Below are 11878 nucleotides of genomic sequence, written 5' to 3'. Positions count from 1 at the left end.
GGTTTTATCTTTTTTAAAACTTGAGACCATTTTTGGTCCGTTTACCAAAATCGGGTACAAACATGCCCTTCATGTACATATGATCCTCTAATATCCAAGCCCAGTATCGTTATTTTATGTAGCGTCTTAAGTTTTAGTCCAGACAATAAAGTCCTTAAAAACTATTCCAATAAAATGAATGGCTGATATTAGTCCTTGAATGGATAGACGGTTGAGATTGAACAATCGTGTCAATAATATCGGAATATATAGGAGAGACATCTTATAATTCACTTTGATTTGAGGAAAGTCATACATCTTTGTCCCCTTCCCTCCATTCTCCAATACATAATTAGTGCACATGATTGTGCACTTCAAATTTATGTAACTCATAGCTTGAAAGAAAGCTAATTAGATTATTCTTTATTTGATAATCAAGCATAATAATATATTCTTGTAGCTAGCTAGAATATTCGTCTTCTTATCTTATGGTGGAGTGGTGATACCTGCCAAAAAAATAAGATTAACCAAGAATAATCAGATCAGCTATAAGATTAATCAATTCATGTTAAAGATTACCGAGGGCAGAGAGAGAGAGATGAACTCACTGCCACACTTGAAGTTGCGAGGGACGCTTCTTCCACAGCCTTCAATCTGCTTAATCGTACGGCGGAGAGGGATCAAATTGGCCAGTTTGGGAGTGACATAAGGGCACACACACTCGACATGTGTCACCCTGACAAGTTGGCAGCAGTATGGAGAGGGGCTGCGCCCGATTATATTATTGATCACTGCGCTCTTGCATGCACTCACAAGAAGGTCCTTCTCCTGCTTGCATTGGCTGGGCGTGGTGTCCCCTTCTGCCATTGGAACCACCTCAACCAAAACACCAACCACCACCAAGAACAAGCATACAACCACACCCAATGAGCCTGCAGCCTTCATGATTTTTTTTTTAATTTTTAATTTTTTTGCTTCTTCTTCTTTTCTTTGTTGCTTTTTGTGTAGCAAAACTTCCCCGTTTTATAGATTGTGAAGAGGTTTATATTTGGGAGGAAACCCAACTGTTGCCATACCAACTTTTATATTTTCCACAAACACAGCCCCTGGACTGTGTGAGGTACTAGGAAGTTTCGAAGGGCACCAGTCAATGGAAACTTCATTTTATGGTCAACAAGTGTACATTAATGTGAAGAAAGGAAACTAGTGGTGTGAAACCAGTAAACCAAGGAGGTACAATGTGAAGAAAGGAAACTAGTGGTTTGAAACCAGAAAACCAAGGAGGTACAATGTGAAGAAAGGAAACTAGTGGTGTGAAACCAGAAAACCAAGGAGGACAAATTTGACTCGTTCAGATCAGACCCAAAAAGAAAAAAGGCAACAAAGAGGAGAGACAAAATTGACGCGTAATGGGCTCCAAAAATTAAAGGTTTTTAATACCCTTGCATGGACATGGTCCTTCTAGGAAGCTACTTGAGAGAGGAGTCATTCTATAGTGAGGGCTTGCAGATGAGGCATAATCTCATAACCGTTAGATTAAACTAATTAATTTGATTTAACGGCTAACTAATTTGATTTAACGGTTAAAGGATATGACCTCATTTAAGGCCTTAGCTAAGGCCCTCACTATAGAATTCTTGCCCGAAAGAGACTTGCAATTGACTTTTGGTGGCAAGCCCAAAGGAAGTTATTGTGTATATTTTAATAGGAAACTTACAAATAAATTAGGAATTCTTGTGCACATTCTAGATGAAGAAATAACGTCACAACTTGTAAAATAATGTGAACATGTTCATCTTATATATAAAATTTCCATGGCTATAAATTCAAACCATAAACGGAAAGTTTCACGGCAAACTACTTAACTACATTAGTTTTTTTCCGTAGTCGAATACATATATGAGATGTACATATTGCTTGTGTGCATGTATTGTATGTACGTATTGGATTGGCAACGCTCTTTGCTCAATCTCACCTAACAAATTGGGAAACTACTATAAATGTATGTATATATTTCCTATTCTTAAACTATACTATGTCTGGATCTTGTATTTAGATGAGGAAGAAGCCATTTGGAACCCTGAATATAGCCAAGGCTGAGGAAAGATTTGGCTTCTGCATCGCTTAGCTTTTTGGTGTAGCGTGCTTGCCCGCTTATGTTTGACCCTTGACCCGAATTCTGAAACTCTCCATAGAACATATTGCTGCAAAAATTACCACATATATATATATGTAAATAATAACAATAAAAAATGGATCCAAGAATAAGAAAACATTTTAGAAAAATAATGAAAATTGCTTACTTACTTGGAACGTTCAGGGTGGCCAAAGTCATTCCATCGTTCAGGATGGACGACGTTGGCCATGTCAGTGTAGGCAAACACCACGATGGGGCTGCTCCCCCAAGCCCTGCCCAAGTATGTACCCCTCACACATGTAGTGCCAGTTATTTTGCAATGCACAAATGAAAATCCATTATCCTCCGAAGCATCCCTTTGTTGTGCCATTACCACCGTAATATTCCGCTCTAGGACATGTATCTTAGTATTCTGCACCAAAATATATCATATTATTTAGTATCACAATTTGAGCCAATAAATTAAAATTTAATTAGAACGACATATTTTTTTAAATAAATACTACAATGCATAAAGTTAACATAAGCAAGCATATGATTTGAACTCGGAGAAATTATTGTATGGTACTATGAGGCATTATTATTACAATACATACCAAGTAGAGAGATTTTCCTTTTCCGAAGATGAAATCTACGGTTCCTTGAATGTAGCAGTCCTTGAAGAAATGCAAGCCCTTGTAATCATAAAGAGTGTCCTGAAATCCAATAAACTTGCAATTGTAGAAGGCTGCCTTGTCCCCGGAGATCTGCAATGCAACTGCCTGCGCACCAGACCTTATCCCATCCGGCTCCGGCGCCGAATTCTGCAAAATTATATTATACCACTCCATGAGACCATGATACATACATTACCATCATTAGAATAATATAACATTTCTCTAACTAAAGCAAATTAATCAATTCATAATTACGTACCGTAACAATAATATTAGCAGCCCTAAAATAGTCAGATTCCACAGTCAATGTACCACTGTAGACAGTCCCATACTTCTGAGCCGTGCCATCAAACATCAAAGTTGGCATATTTTTTGGCGATCCATACAACGTCACAAATGGTTTATTTTGTGGGATTTTGATTTTCTCGTTGTACACTCCACCTCCAATGTACACAACCACACGCTTGGTGTTCCTCTCAGGGATGCTATTAATGGCGTCCGTGAGGGTTTTGAAGTTTCCACTTCCATCTTTCATGACCTTGATAAGTTTTGGGCCATCCTCAGCCGTCACAAGGGCGGCATCAAGTACGCCCTTGCGTTCTGCTAATGGCTTGACGTTGTTATCGAACCAGCTGCCAACTTGGGAACCATCAGCAGGTATCGGTGTCGAATCGTCAGCCATGGCAGTGGTACTAGCAGCGAGGAGAATTGTTATAATTATAAACCCAGCTGCAGGCATGACCATGCATGTCGTTCTTCCAGCCATCTTGTTATTGCGATAAGCTGCCTCAAGTTTCAATGATACACAATTCTAATCAGGCTAGGCCTAGTATATATATTGGTTCTATGAATTGGAAATCCTAATGCAACCAGGAAGTATAAGGAAATCTAGTTAACAAAAGGAAAAACAACCCCAATCCAAATGGGAAATAAATTAAAGCACAAAATTACCAAAACGCGCATGTATGTATCACCGTCAGCTGGTGATACTTCCACTCAAAATTCGCCATGTGTATAATTTATTGATAACTAGATTCACCACTCATTTTAACTCTTATTAAATAAAATTAAAGAGACTTAAAAAAAAATTAGAAAAAGAAAAAAGAAAACCCCCTAGAAACCACCTACTTCATTGACGAACTCCAAAACTCCACACCCACCGTCTGCCATGACTACTGTGTCACTCTTTCACAATCAATAGAAAAAATTTGATTCGGCTATTGGTACATTTTGAAAGCTATGCAACCAAGATTGGATTCTTATTCACCTACCTTAATTTCTTTTCCTGTCAAACATCTCAATCGCCATATATCTTGTAGGACTTTGGATTTGGAAACTTATCAGATTCCTCAAAACCTTCGTATGAAATTAAATGATTCCATAAAGATCATAAACCCACCCCATCAAATCTTCAATCTAAACCCCTTGAACCCTAAACCCATGATAGTGTGAAAATTCCTTGAAATTTAAACCCATAATAGAGGGGAGGGAGAGATTTTTTTATTTTATATATATATATATATATATATATATATAAATACCGATGGGCAGCCATGGCAAAAAGTGGGGAGAAGGAGCTTAGGCGGCGAGCTCAGGGAAGGGGTTGCTAGGGATTTTTATTATACAAATTTATAAATAAACTCAATCCTAGACATGTATTTATAAAAAAACCCTAACACTATTTAAACATAGAAACACACCCAAATTCAACCCCAAAATCAACAATTGTATATTTTTTGGGTGTGTTTATAAATGGGTTTTGAGTGTGTGTAATGATGGGTTTTGGGTGTGTTTATAAAGTGTTTTGGGTGTTTGGTTTTTTTATAATTTCAGACCCTCATTTTGGGTGTTTTAGTGAAACCCCCTTTTTATTATTATTGAGTTTTATTTTTTATTTATTTTTTATGGTTTAAATTATAAAATTGAACTTTTAAATCCAGCTGTATAAAAAGTTATTTTTTCTTTAAAAAGCTATACACACGGCAAATTTTAAATGGAAGTATCACCAGCTGACGTGGTGATACCATATCATTCTATAATTTCTCCCTATTTAGGTCATGCTTGCCACACACAAAAAAAAAAAAAAAAAATTTTGACGATATTCATATGTTTATATTCAATGTAATATAGAAATAATGAAAAATAGGTATGTTATTTTGTAAATATGTTTTTAATTTATAGAAAGTGTAAAAAAATTTCTATTACAAAGTAACATGCCTATTTTCTTACATAATAGGTACACAAAATCCATTCATCTCCGCACGTGCATCACACTCTAAAGAATGATTTGATCAACGACCTTTGGAAATGGCAAGGAGAGAGGCAATGAGCCACTTGTTTAAATTTATGTAGTGCGTTTTCATTTATATTGTGTGTTTCGTTTATGTTGTGTGTTTAATTTATGTCATTGTTATTGCACTTATGAAAGTTGTTCTTCTTATTCATTCATGAAACCCCAAAATGCAAATAATTTTTGAAACCTTAAAATACAAAAATTCATTCATAAAACTCCAAAGTGTGAAAATTCATTAGCGAAACCTTAAAATGCAATAATTCAATCATGAAACCTCAAAATGCAAACATTCATCACTAAAACCCTTAAATGCAAAAATCATTGCGTTTTTTATATATAAAGAATGATACTGGTAATTTAGGAGATGGTTAATCGTTTTATTAGTTCCTGAACTTAAATCCGATTTGCATTTGAGTATCTCAATTTCCAAAATCTTTCATGTGGTCCCTTAACTTCACTTTCGTTAGAACAAATAGTTATACCATCAATTTTGTTAACTTTTTCTATTAAATGCAAAGGCAAAATGATATTTTTATATTAAAACCAAAAAAATGAATTAAAAAATCATATCTTTAATAAAAATAAAAGAAAATCAAATAAAAAACCAAGTTCAGAGGGAGTAGAAAACGAGAGAGAGAGTTTAATTTTTATTTTTATTCATATTTTAATCAATTTAATACAAAAATACTATTTTGCCCCTACATTTAACAAAAAAGTTAACAAAATTGATGACGTGACCATTTGTACTAACAAAACTAAAGTTGAAGAACCACGAGAATGATTTTGGAAATTGGGAGACTCAAATACAAAACGGATCTAAATTCAGGTACTAATAAAACAATTAACCCCTTTCGGAGATGATCAGTTGCAGTTTTTCGAATGGATTCTGCAATTGAAATTTTTGCTCCAGTTGAGAGTTGATGAAGATGGTAACATTAACAATTATAACTTTGCTCACAACTGTTTCATCCCTTACATTAACCTGACAATAGATGTGAAAATACAGCTACCATTAAAAAAATATCTGCAGATACAGCACTTTAGGGCACAATATCATACAAAACCAAACTTAAAACCATTGCGCTCAAGCTCAAATTCAGTTTCAATTAATGACTGTTATAAAAATGTTGTCGTAGAAACCTTCACAACTTCTGTGTTTGAACATCAACAATCAATATGACTAGATCTAAATTTGAAGAGTACTATCCAGACAAACAGATCGTTGACACAAAAATTGTAAGATAAATATTCATGGATGTGTGTAGATTTCTCTCTGCCTCAACTTTAGTTGAACATATTGGGTAGGGGCCTCACTGCCATAAATGCATCCACCATCTGAAAAATATGCAAAAACATTCATCAATCCTTCTAAGTCATAACTGAGATTTCATATAATTCAAAATGTTTGCTTTCAATGCCATGTGCCAACAAGCATCTTTCAAAATCTATATGGGCGGCCAGAATCAGCACAGTGACAAATAACAAGAGAATGATCAATCCTTAGCGCCACAAGCTTACCTCATCAGTCACAGCAGCCCTAGCCCTACGATGTCTTTCAACTAGTTCAGTCAAAACCTGAATAAGTAGTTGCTTAACTTCACCTGTCAGCATGCGTCCTGCACCGTACTCCTAATAGTACCCGAAATGAATTAGCAAAACAAGAAGGCATCATTTGTACTAATAAAAAAAATTATTTATTAAAAAAACAAGTTCATTAGGATACCAGTCTCACCTTCCTTATCTCTTCGAGTTTAGCGTCATCATCCAGGAAAAAATTAAGATATTTGAATGGTATATCTACCTGAATAATGTCCAGAAGATAAAATCATTCCTCAATAAGTTAATGGCACCAAGTACTGACCGACAAATCTTATAAGACATGAATCAAACTGGCATGTAAGTGCAGACAGATAAGCAGAATTGTTTTTCTTGCTTGGACAATCTATAATGAGAAGGGAAGGTAGTAGATCCAGCAACAATAACACTCTCAAACCAGTTGGGGAGGACAAATTTCTATTACTAACATGTGAGACAATTCAAATACCTCAAGATTTGCTCCAAGTTCTCTATGTTTCTCTATTGAATCTTGTCCACCAGAAAATGCATACCTGTTTATCTGCATATGCACACAAATTCTTTATTTTGTTAATCCTGAAGAATTTTTGGACCATTTGGACTGTGATTTCAGGTAGAAAATTTTGGCACTGTGAAACTGCAGTTTGGTGGTGTGGGAAAGCTAAGACGAGTAGATGGTGGTTTCAGAAAGGGAAGACAGCTATTTGAAGAAATAGAGAAGCATGTTTTTCACTAGGAGTTTAAAAGGTTACACTTTGAACCTTGCATCAATTAAAGACTTTGGCCCTAGAATAAGAGAACATCAATAAAGATTGTGCAAGTCTTAGTAAATAGAAAGGTTGTACAAATAAACCCACAGCAACAGCAACAGCAAACGCAAACCTTGTTCTTAATTTCCTTTGCAGAATCAGTTACATAAATGGCAGAATTTGGATCACTGGCCGACATTTTACCGGTCTCTCCCTGAAAGTATCCACATTCCAGGAAATATATCAGCAATCACATGCATACCACATCATCCAATTTTTGCATGACCAGTTTCACCAGCAATTACTTCTTTTCAAAGCTGAATATTCATATTACAATAATCAACTTTTGTTTTATTAATTAAGGTCCTTCTACACTCCCTGTGAACAATGATATATTCATGTTTATGTGTGTGCGAATCCATACAGGTAGTGTCTCCAAAGTCCGCATTAGGGCTTAAACATATCTGCCAACATCAAAATTTAGCACCCCCCACTGGAAAACATTGGTCATATGAAACATATGTGGAATAATTTAAGTCTCTAGTGCAAAATCATTGGTCAAATAAAAGAAAAAAAATCAGATAAATAAACAGCCAAACAAATACAGAAAGTCAGATTCTGCATAAAAATCATCAACTAAATTCAGCTGGCTAATTTAAATATTGTATCTTTCTTATCCCCTTTAAAAATTTAGGAACCACTTTAAGTAGCACACATGTATTATGTGCCAAAACCATAAAGTACCTGCATGGCAGGGAAGAAAGAAGACTCAATCAATGCAGGTTTCTGGTATCCAATCCGTGGAGCGACATCTCGTGTCATTCTAAAATAAGGATCCTGGACAAATCGCAAACAAATATAACATGGTATTAGTAAATAAAAGAAAATAAGAAAAACAGCATTCACTAAAACAAATGAGCACACAACGTTACTAAAACTATAATTATCCCACTCTCCATGTTTTATCCTCTCAAAAGGTGTTACATTTAAAGGTGAGGTGGTTCCCTACAAATTTAGTCATATAAAAAAGGAAAAAAATCTCCCACAAACTAACCAATATATGTTCTCCTAAATAGTAACAGAACTTGCACAATAACATAAATTTACTGTACACTGCTATCATGGGCACATAAACTATACCTATCTATAAAAACTGAAAAAACTTGACCGCTTTCAATCATTAGTTAACAATTCATGCTCTGAGAATTATTCCTATCATTTATACCTGGTCAATCGCGCATGGAATTAAGCAACGAAGATTGTCTTGGCCACCGAAAAGATGTGGAAAGGAACTTGGAAATGATGGAACTGCCTGCATTAACACATAACCACATTGAATCTCCTTAATATGACTTACAAGAGGTGATGTTTCATAAAAGTATAAAAATAGAACAGATATTAGCTTCACTATTTTCGTGGAACTAATCAGAAACAAGTAACAAAAATTACATGATTCACTATCATACGCAGCATAGCCAAGAAAATACCTGCACAGGTGGAAAACTAACTTTTCCAATATTATCTTCACCAGTGAAACCAAAAATTCCAACAACCTGGATAGATGATTACAAAAACTTGAATAAGGAGGTACACCAAATATCTATAAAAAATAATGCTCGTAGGGAAAAGATTGTAAATCACCTTATTATATGTGACACACTTTCCAACCTTCACCATGTTCTTGTAAAAGGCACTGCATAGAAAATTAAACATAGAATCAGTCAGCAAGGTGTTACAACACACACTTAGACACAGTATTCATGAATGATAGAATCACGCCCCTGTCAAAGTTTGAAAACAGAAGGTTCCCCATCGAAGCTTGTCAAGCAGTTTGCATCTCATAAGGTGATCACTTGGTGGAACATCCAACATTAACTTTAAATTCACGAGGCCCTTTGACGTAAATTCATTAAGAAACTAAGGATTTTAAAGCAAACAAGATTTTTCTATAATAAAAAAAAAAAAAAAAAAAAGAGGCTTGCATAGAATCCCAAAATCTCAAACCACTAACTTGGGCAGAAAAGTAAATGAAGGCTTGCATAGCACACTCTAGGCCATTGATAAAAAATTGAAACACAAACTGAACAACATGTCAACATGCAGAAGTATTAAATTAGTAATGGAGTTAAACGTACATATGGGTTACTTACCCACCAACATAATCAAAATCAGAGAAAATGAAGGTTCTTGTTACGTCAAAACCACAAGCAATAATGTCCTTGGCATTCTCCCTGCCGAGTCTCTGGCTCTCTTCCACAGTCAGATTTTTCCACATGCATTTCTCATCATCAGTAAGTTGAATAACAAGAGGAACCTTGAAGGCCTCTTGCAAATATCTGCAAAAAGCATTTCAGTGATAAATCGTCACAAATTTACTATACAAAGACACTGATTATATATACACATACATACATATGAGTGTGTACATAGCATCTGTCTGTTAAACCCTAGCCAAAAAAGATAAGCAGAAAGTAAGGTAGGACTTACTTAGTGAACATGAAAGGGATAAGATGACCCAAATGCAATGCCTCGGAGGAAGGTCCTCTTCCCGTGTACAAATAGAACTTCTCTCCTCTCTCATAAGCATCAAGAATTTCACTCAAGTCCCTGCACTCGCATGCAGTCCACTATCAACTCCATTTCTGTGTTTATTTTTAATGTCAAATTTATAATGATTGAAAACCAAAGACAACGAGAGAGAGAGACCTGTGGGCGAAGAAGACCCCGCGGCGGAGGAACACGTGGGGAGCACGTGAGGTGAGGCGGTGGATACGGTCGACGAGCGACTGGTCGATCCTCTGACAGCCGAACTGGTCAATGAGCTTATCGTAGTCGATTTTCCCGCCACCTTTGGCCGACACCGTCCACGGATTCACTACCTGCTCTTCTTCACCTTCCCCTTCTCCCTCTCTCTTCTCCATCACTCTCTCTCTCTCCTAGTCTCTGTAATCGGAGGCCTATGTTGCAAGAATACGCGGGTCAGAATACTCCTCCGATACGATACGCCTCCGACACGTATCGGATACGGCAAACGGCTTATCGTGGACTTTTCTGTTATGTTGAACATCCGATAAGTCTTCGATACGCCATGGACACGCGAGCGATACAGTCTAGATACGATCAAGGATACGGCGGGGGTTATTTCGCAATACACTTAGCCTCTTCTCCTGGATTCGAAGAGGCTAGGTTTTTACTGGTTTCGGCGGCATCAACAAAAAGAAGGAAGAAGGATTGGAAAGAACTTAGTTGCGCTTGTAGCTGCTGCCAATCTCCAGTTGCTGGTGCTCTGCGAAGAAGAAGGCGGCTAACTCGTGAAGAAGATGATGTCAGGTGCCCTAATTACAATACACACCGTTTTAGAAGAGGCGTGACAGAGAGAGAGGAGAAGAAGAGAAGAAAGAGGAGGAGGAGAGGAGGAGGGAGGACGTTTGGGCTAGTGCCTAGGTCTGTTTCACTAATGGGCTAGCTTTGTTTTGACAAAAGAAAAGTCCACCATAAGAAGACTGAGAACCAAATTGGGTTATTATAAGTAAGCAAGCCCAGATGCCCAAACTTTTTTTTTTTTGTTTACAACCCAGATGCCCGAACTTTGATAATTCATAAAGGGTGGTGATTTTCCTATTCCTCTTTTATTTACCTACACTCCTTTTGTTTTTTTAAATACTTTTTACTATAAAAAGAAAACAGCAAAAAATTTGGTCGTTATTCTTTAATATAATGCTTGGGAATATTTATAGAAAAACAAAGAAATTGAAAGGGCCACTTGTGGCGGAAAAGTCAGAGTAGAAATTTGTATTGATCGTTGATAATTTTGTTGCTTTATATCTAGTCTCTTCGCACGCATTTCTGCACATGCGAGAGGCTATTTTTTATAAAAAAAATTTATTTTATTTTAGAATTAAAAAAAGATAATGAGTAGTTGTGTTCCATAAAAATATAATTTTTTTTCATTTAATTTTAATTTTTTTAAATATGAAAAAGTGTGAATTTACTATATTATCTTTATTTAATTAATAATTTCAATTTTTAATATTTGCATTAACCAATGACATTTTCTGGTATTTTGAATGTTTCACCATTATCTGCCTTATGTTTGTTGAATATATTGAGTGGTGCAGGAGATGAAGCGGTGGCACAATCAACTCGTGCTTGTGGGAAGATGGAGTACATGCGTAATTGCCAAGAGATAGGCTTCATCATTTGGCCCGAGGGCTCATGGGCCGATGGGGGCCCGCCCAACCCGTTATGGGCTTAGAGATGGCCGGCCCGCTTTGGGCAAGCTAGGCTTGGGTGAAAAGCCCCCCCAAAAGCCCGGCCCGTTAGGCCGCATACATATATAATTATGTATAAATAAGAGTTTAGAATTATATCACTTAAATCACATATAATTTGTTTCATTTCATTTACTTTTCTTTACTCATTCCTAGTTTATAATTGGATGATTAGCACATTAATTTGTGTCAATTATTAATTCAACAATTATATATAT

General features: G+C 36.1%; 3 protein-coding genes across 4 annotated transcripts; all 3 read right to left on the bottom strand.

The window, feature by feature from the left end:
* Positions 1-234: 234 nt before the first annotated feature.
* On the bottom strand, positions 235-1025 carry LOC103342400 (uncharacterized). Its single transcript, XM_089042161.1, has 2 exons — positions 588-1025; positions 235-485 (listed from the first exon to the last, which is right to left on the bottom strand). The coding sequence occupies exons 1-2, from the start codon at positions 922-924 to the stop codon at positions 466-468; spliced, it is 357 nt and encodes a 118-aa protein (XP_088898287.1). The 5' UTR covers positions 925-1025; the 3' UTR covers positions 235-465.
* Positions 1026-1835: 810 nt separating this feature from the next.
* LOC103342442 (putative pectinesterase 63) lies at positions 1836-3538 on the bottom strand. Its single transcript, XM_089043034.1, has 4 exons — positions 3032-3538; positions 2713-2919; positions 2287-2528; positions 1836-2183 (listed from the first exon to the last, which is right to left on the bottom strand). The coding sequence occupies exons 1-4, from the start codon at positions 3536-3538 to the stop codon at positions 2003-2005; spliced, it is 1137 nt and encodes a 378-aa protein (XP_088899160.1). The 3' UTR covers positions 1836-2002.
* A 2518-nt stretch (positions 3539-6056) lies between these two features.
* On the bottom strand, positions 6057-10747 carry LOC103342399 (tryptophan--tRNA ligase, cytoplasmic-like). Of its 2 annotated transcripts, XM_008246021.3 has the most exons (12): positions 10096-10747; positions 9877-9996; positions 9540-9725; positions 9031-9082; positions 8877-8942; positions 8615-8701; positions 8134-8226; positions 7523-7603; positions 7110-7181; positions 6798-6866; positions 6584-6694; positions 6057-6400 (listed from the first exon to the last, which is right to left on the bottom strand). In XM_008246021.3, the coding sequence occupies exons 1-12, from the start codon at positions 10308-10310 to the stop codon at positions 6350-6352; spliced, it is 1203 nt and encodes a 400-aa protein (XP_008244243.2). In that variant the 5' UTR covers positions 10311-10747; the 3' UTR covers positions 6057-6349. The 2 variants fall into 2 exon arrangements, with proteins under 2 accessions (XP_008244243.2, XP_088898450.1); XM_089042324.1 differs by lacking the exon at positions 7110-7181.
* Positions 10748-11878: the final 1131 nt, after the last annotated feature.

This window comes from Prunus mume, linkage group LG8, assembly GCF_029339155.1.
Source record: "Prunus mume cultivar Tortuosa linkage group LG8, ASM2933915v1, whole genome shotgun sequence".
Classification (NCBI taxonomy): domain Eukaryota; kingdom Viridiplantae; phylum Streptophyta; class Magnoliopsida; order Rosales; family Rosaceae; genus Prunus; species Prunus mume.
This window is presented reverse-complemented; position numbering and strand designations above follow the sequence as displayed.

Excerpts from the sequence above, each read along its gene's own strand:
- LOC103342400 (XM_089042161.1), bottom strand. The coding sequence starts at position 924 with ATGAAGGCTGCAGGCTCATTGGGTGTGGTTGTATGCTTGTTCTTGGTG. Across the intron at positions 486-587 it reads TCGCAACTTCAAGTGTGGCA|GTATCACCACTCCACCATAA; the intron begins GTGAGTTCATCT and ends TTTTTTTGGCAG.
- LOC103342442 (XM_089043034.1), bottom strand. The coding sequence starts at position 3,538 with ATGGCTGGAAGAACGACATGCATGGTCATGCCTGCAGCTGGGTTTATA. Across the intron at positions 2,529-2,712 it reads AAGGAAAATCTCTCTACTTG|AATACTAAGATACATGTCCT; the intron begins GTATGTATTGTA and ends ATTTTGGTGCAG. Across the intron at positions 2,184-2,286 it reads GGCCACCCTGAACGTTCCAA|CAATATGTTCTATGGAGAGT; the intron begins GTAAGTAAGCAA and ends TAATTTTTGCAG.
- LOC103342399 (XM_008246021.3), bottom strand. The coding sequence starts at position 10,310 with ATGGAGAAGAGAGAGGGAGAAGGGGAAGGTGAAGAAGAGCAGGTAGTG. Across the intron at positions 9,726-9,876 it reads ATCCCTTTCATGTTCACTAA|ATATTTGCAAGAGGCCTTCA; the intron begins GTAAGTCCTACC and ends TGCTTTTTGCAG. Across the intron at positions 9,083-9,539 it reads GATTTTGATTATGTTGGTGG|TGCCTTTTACAAGAACATGG; the intron begins GTAAGTAACCCA and ends TTTTCTATGCAG.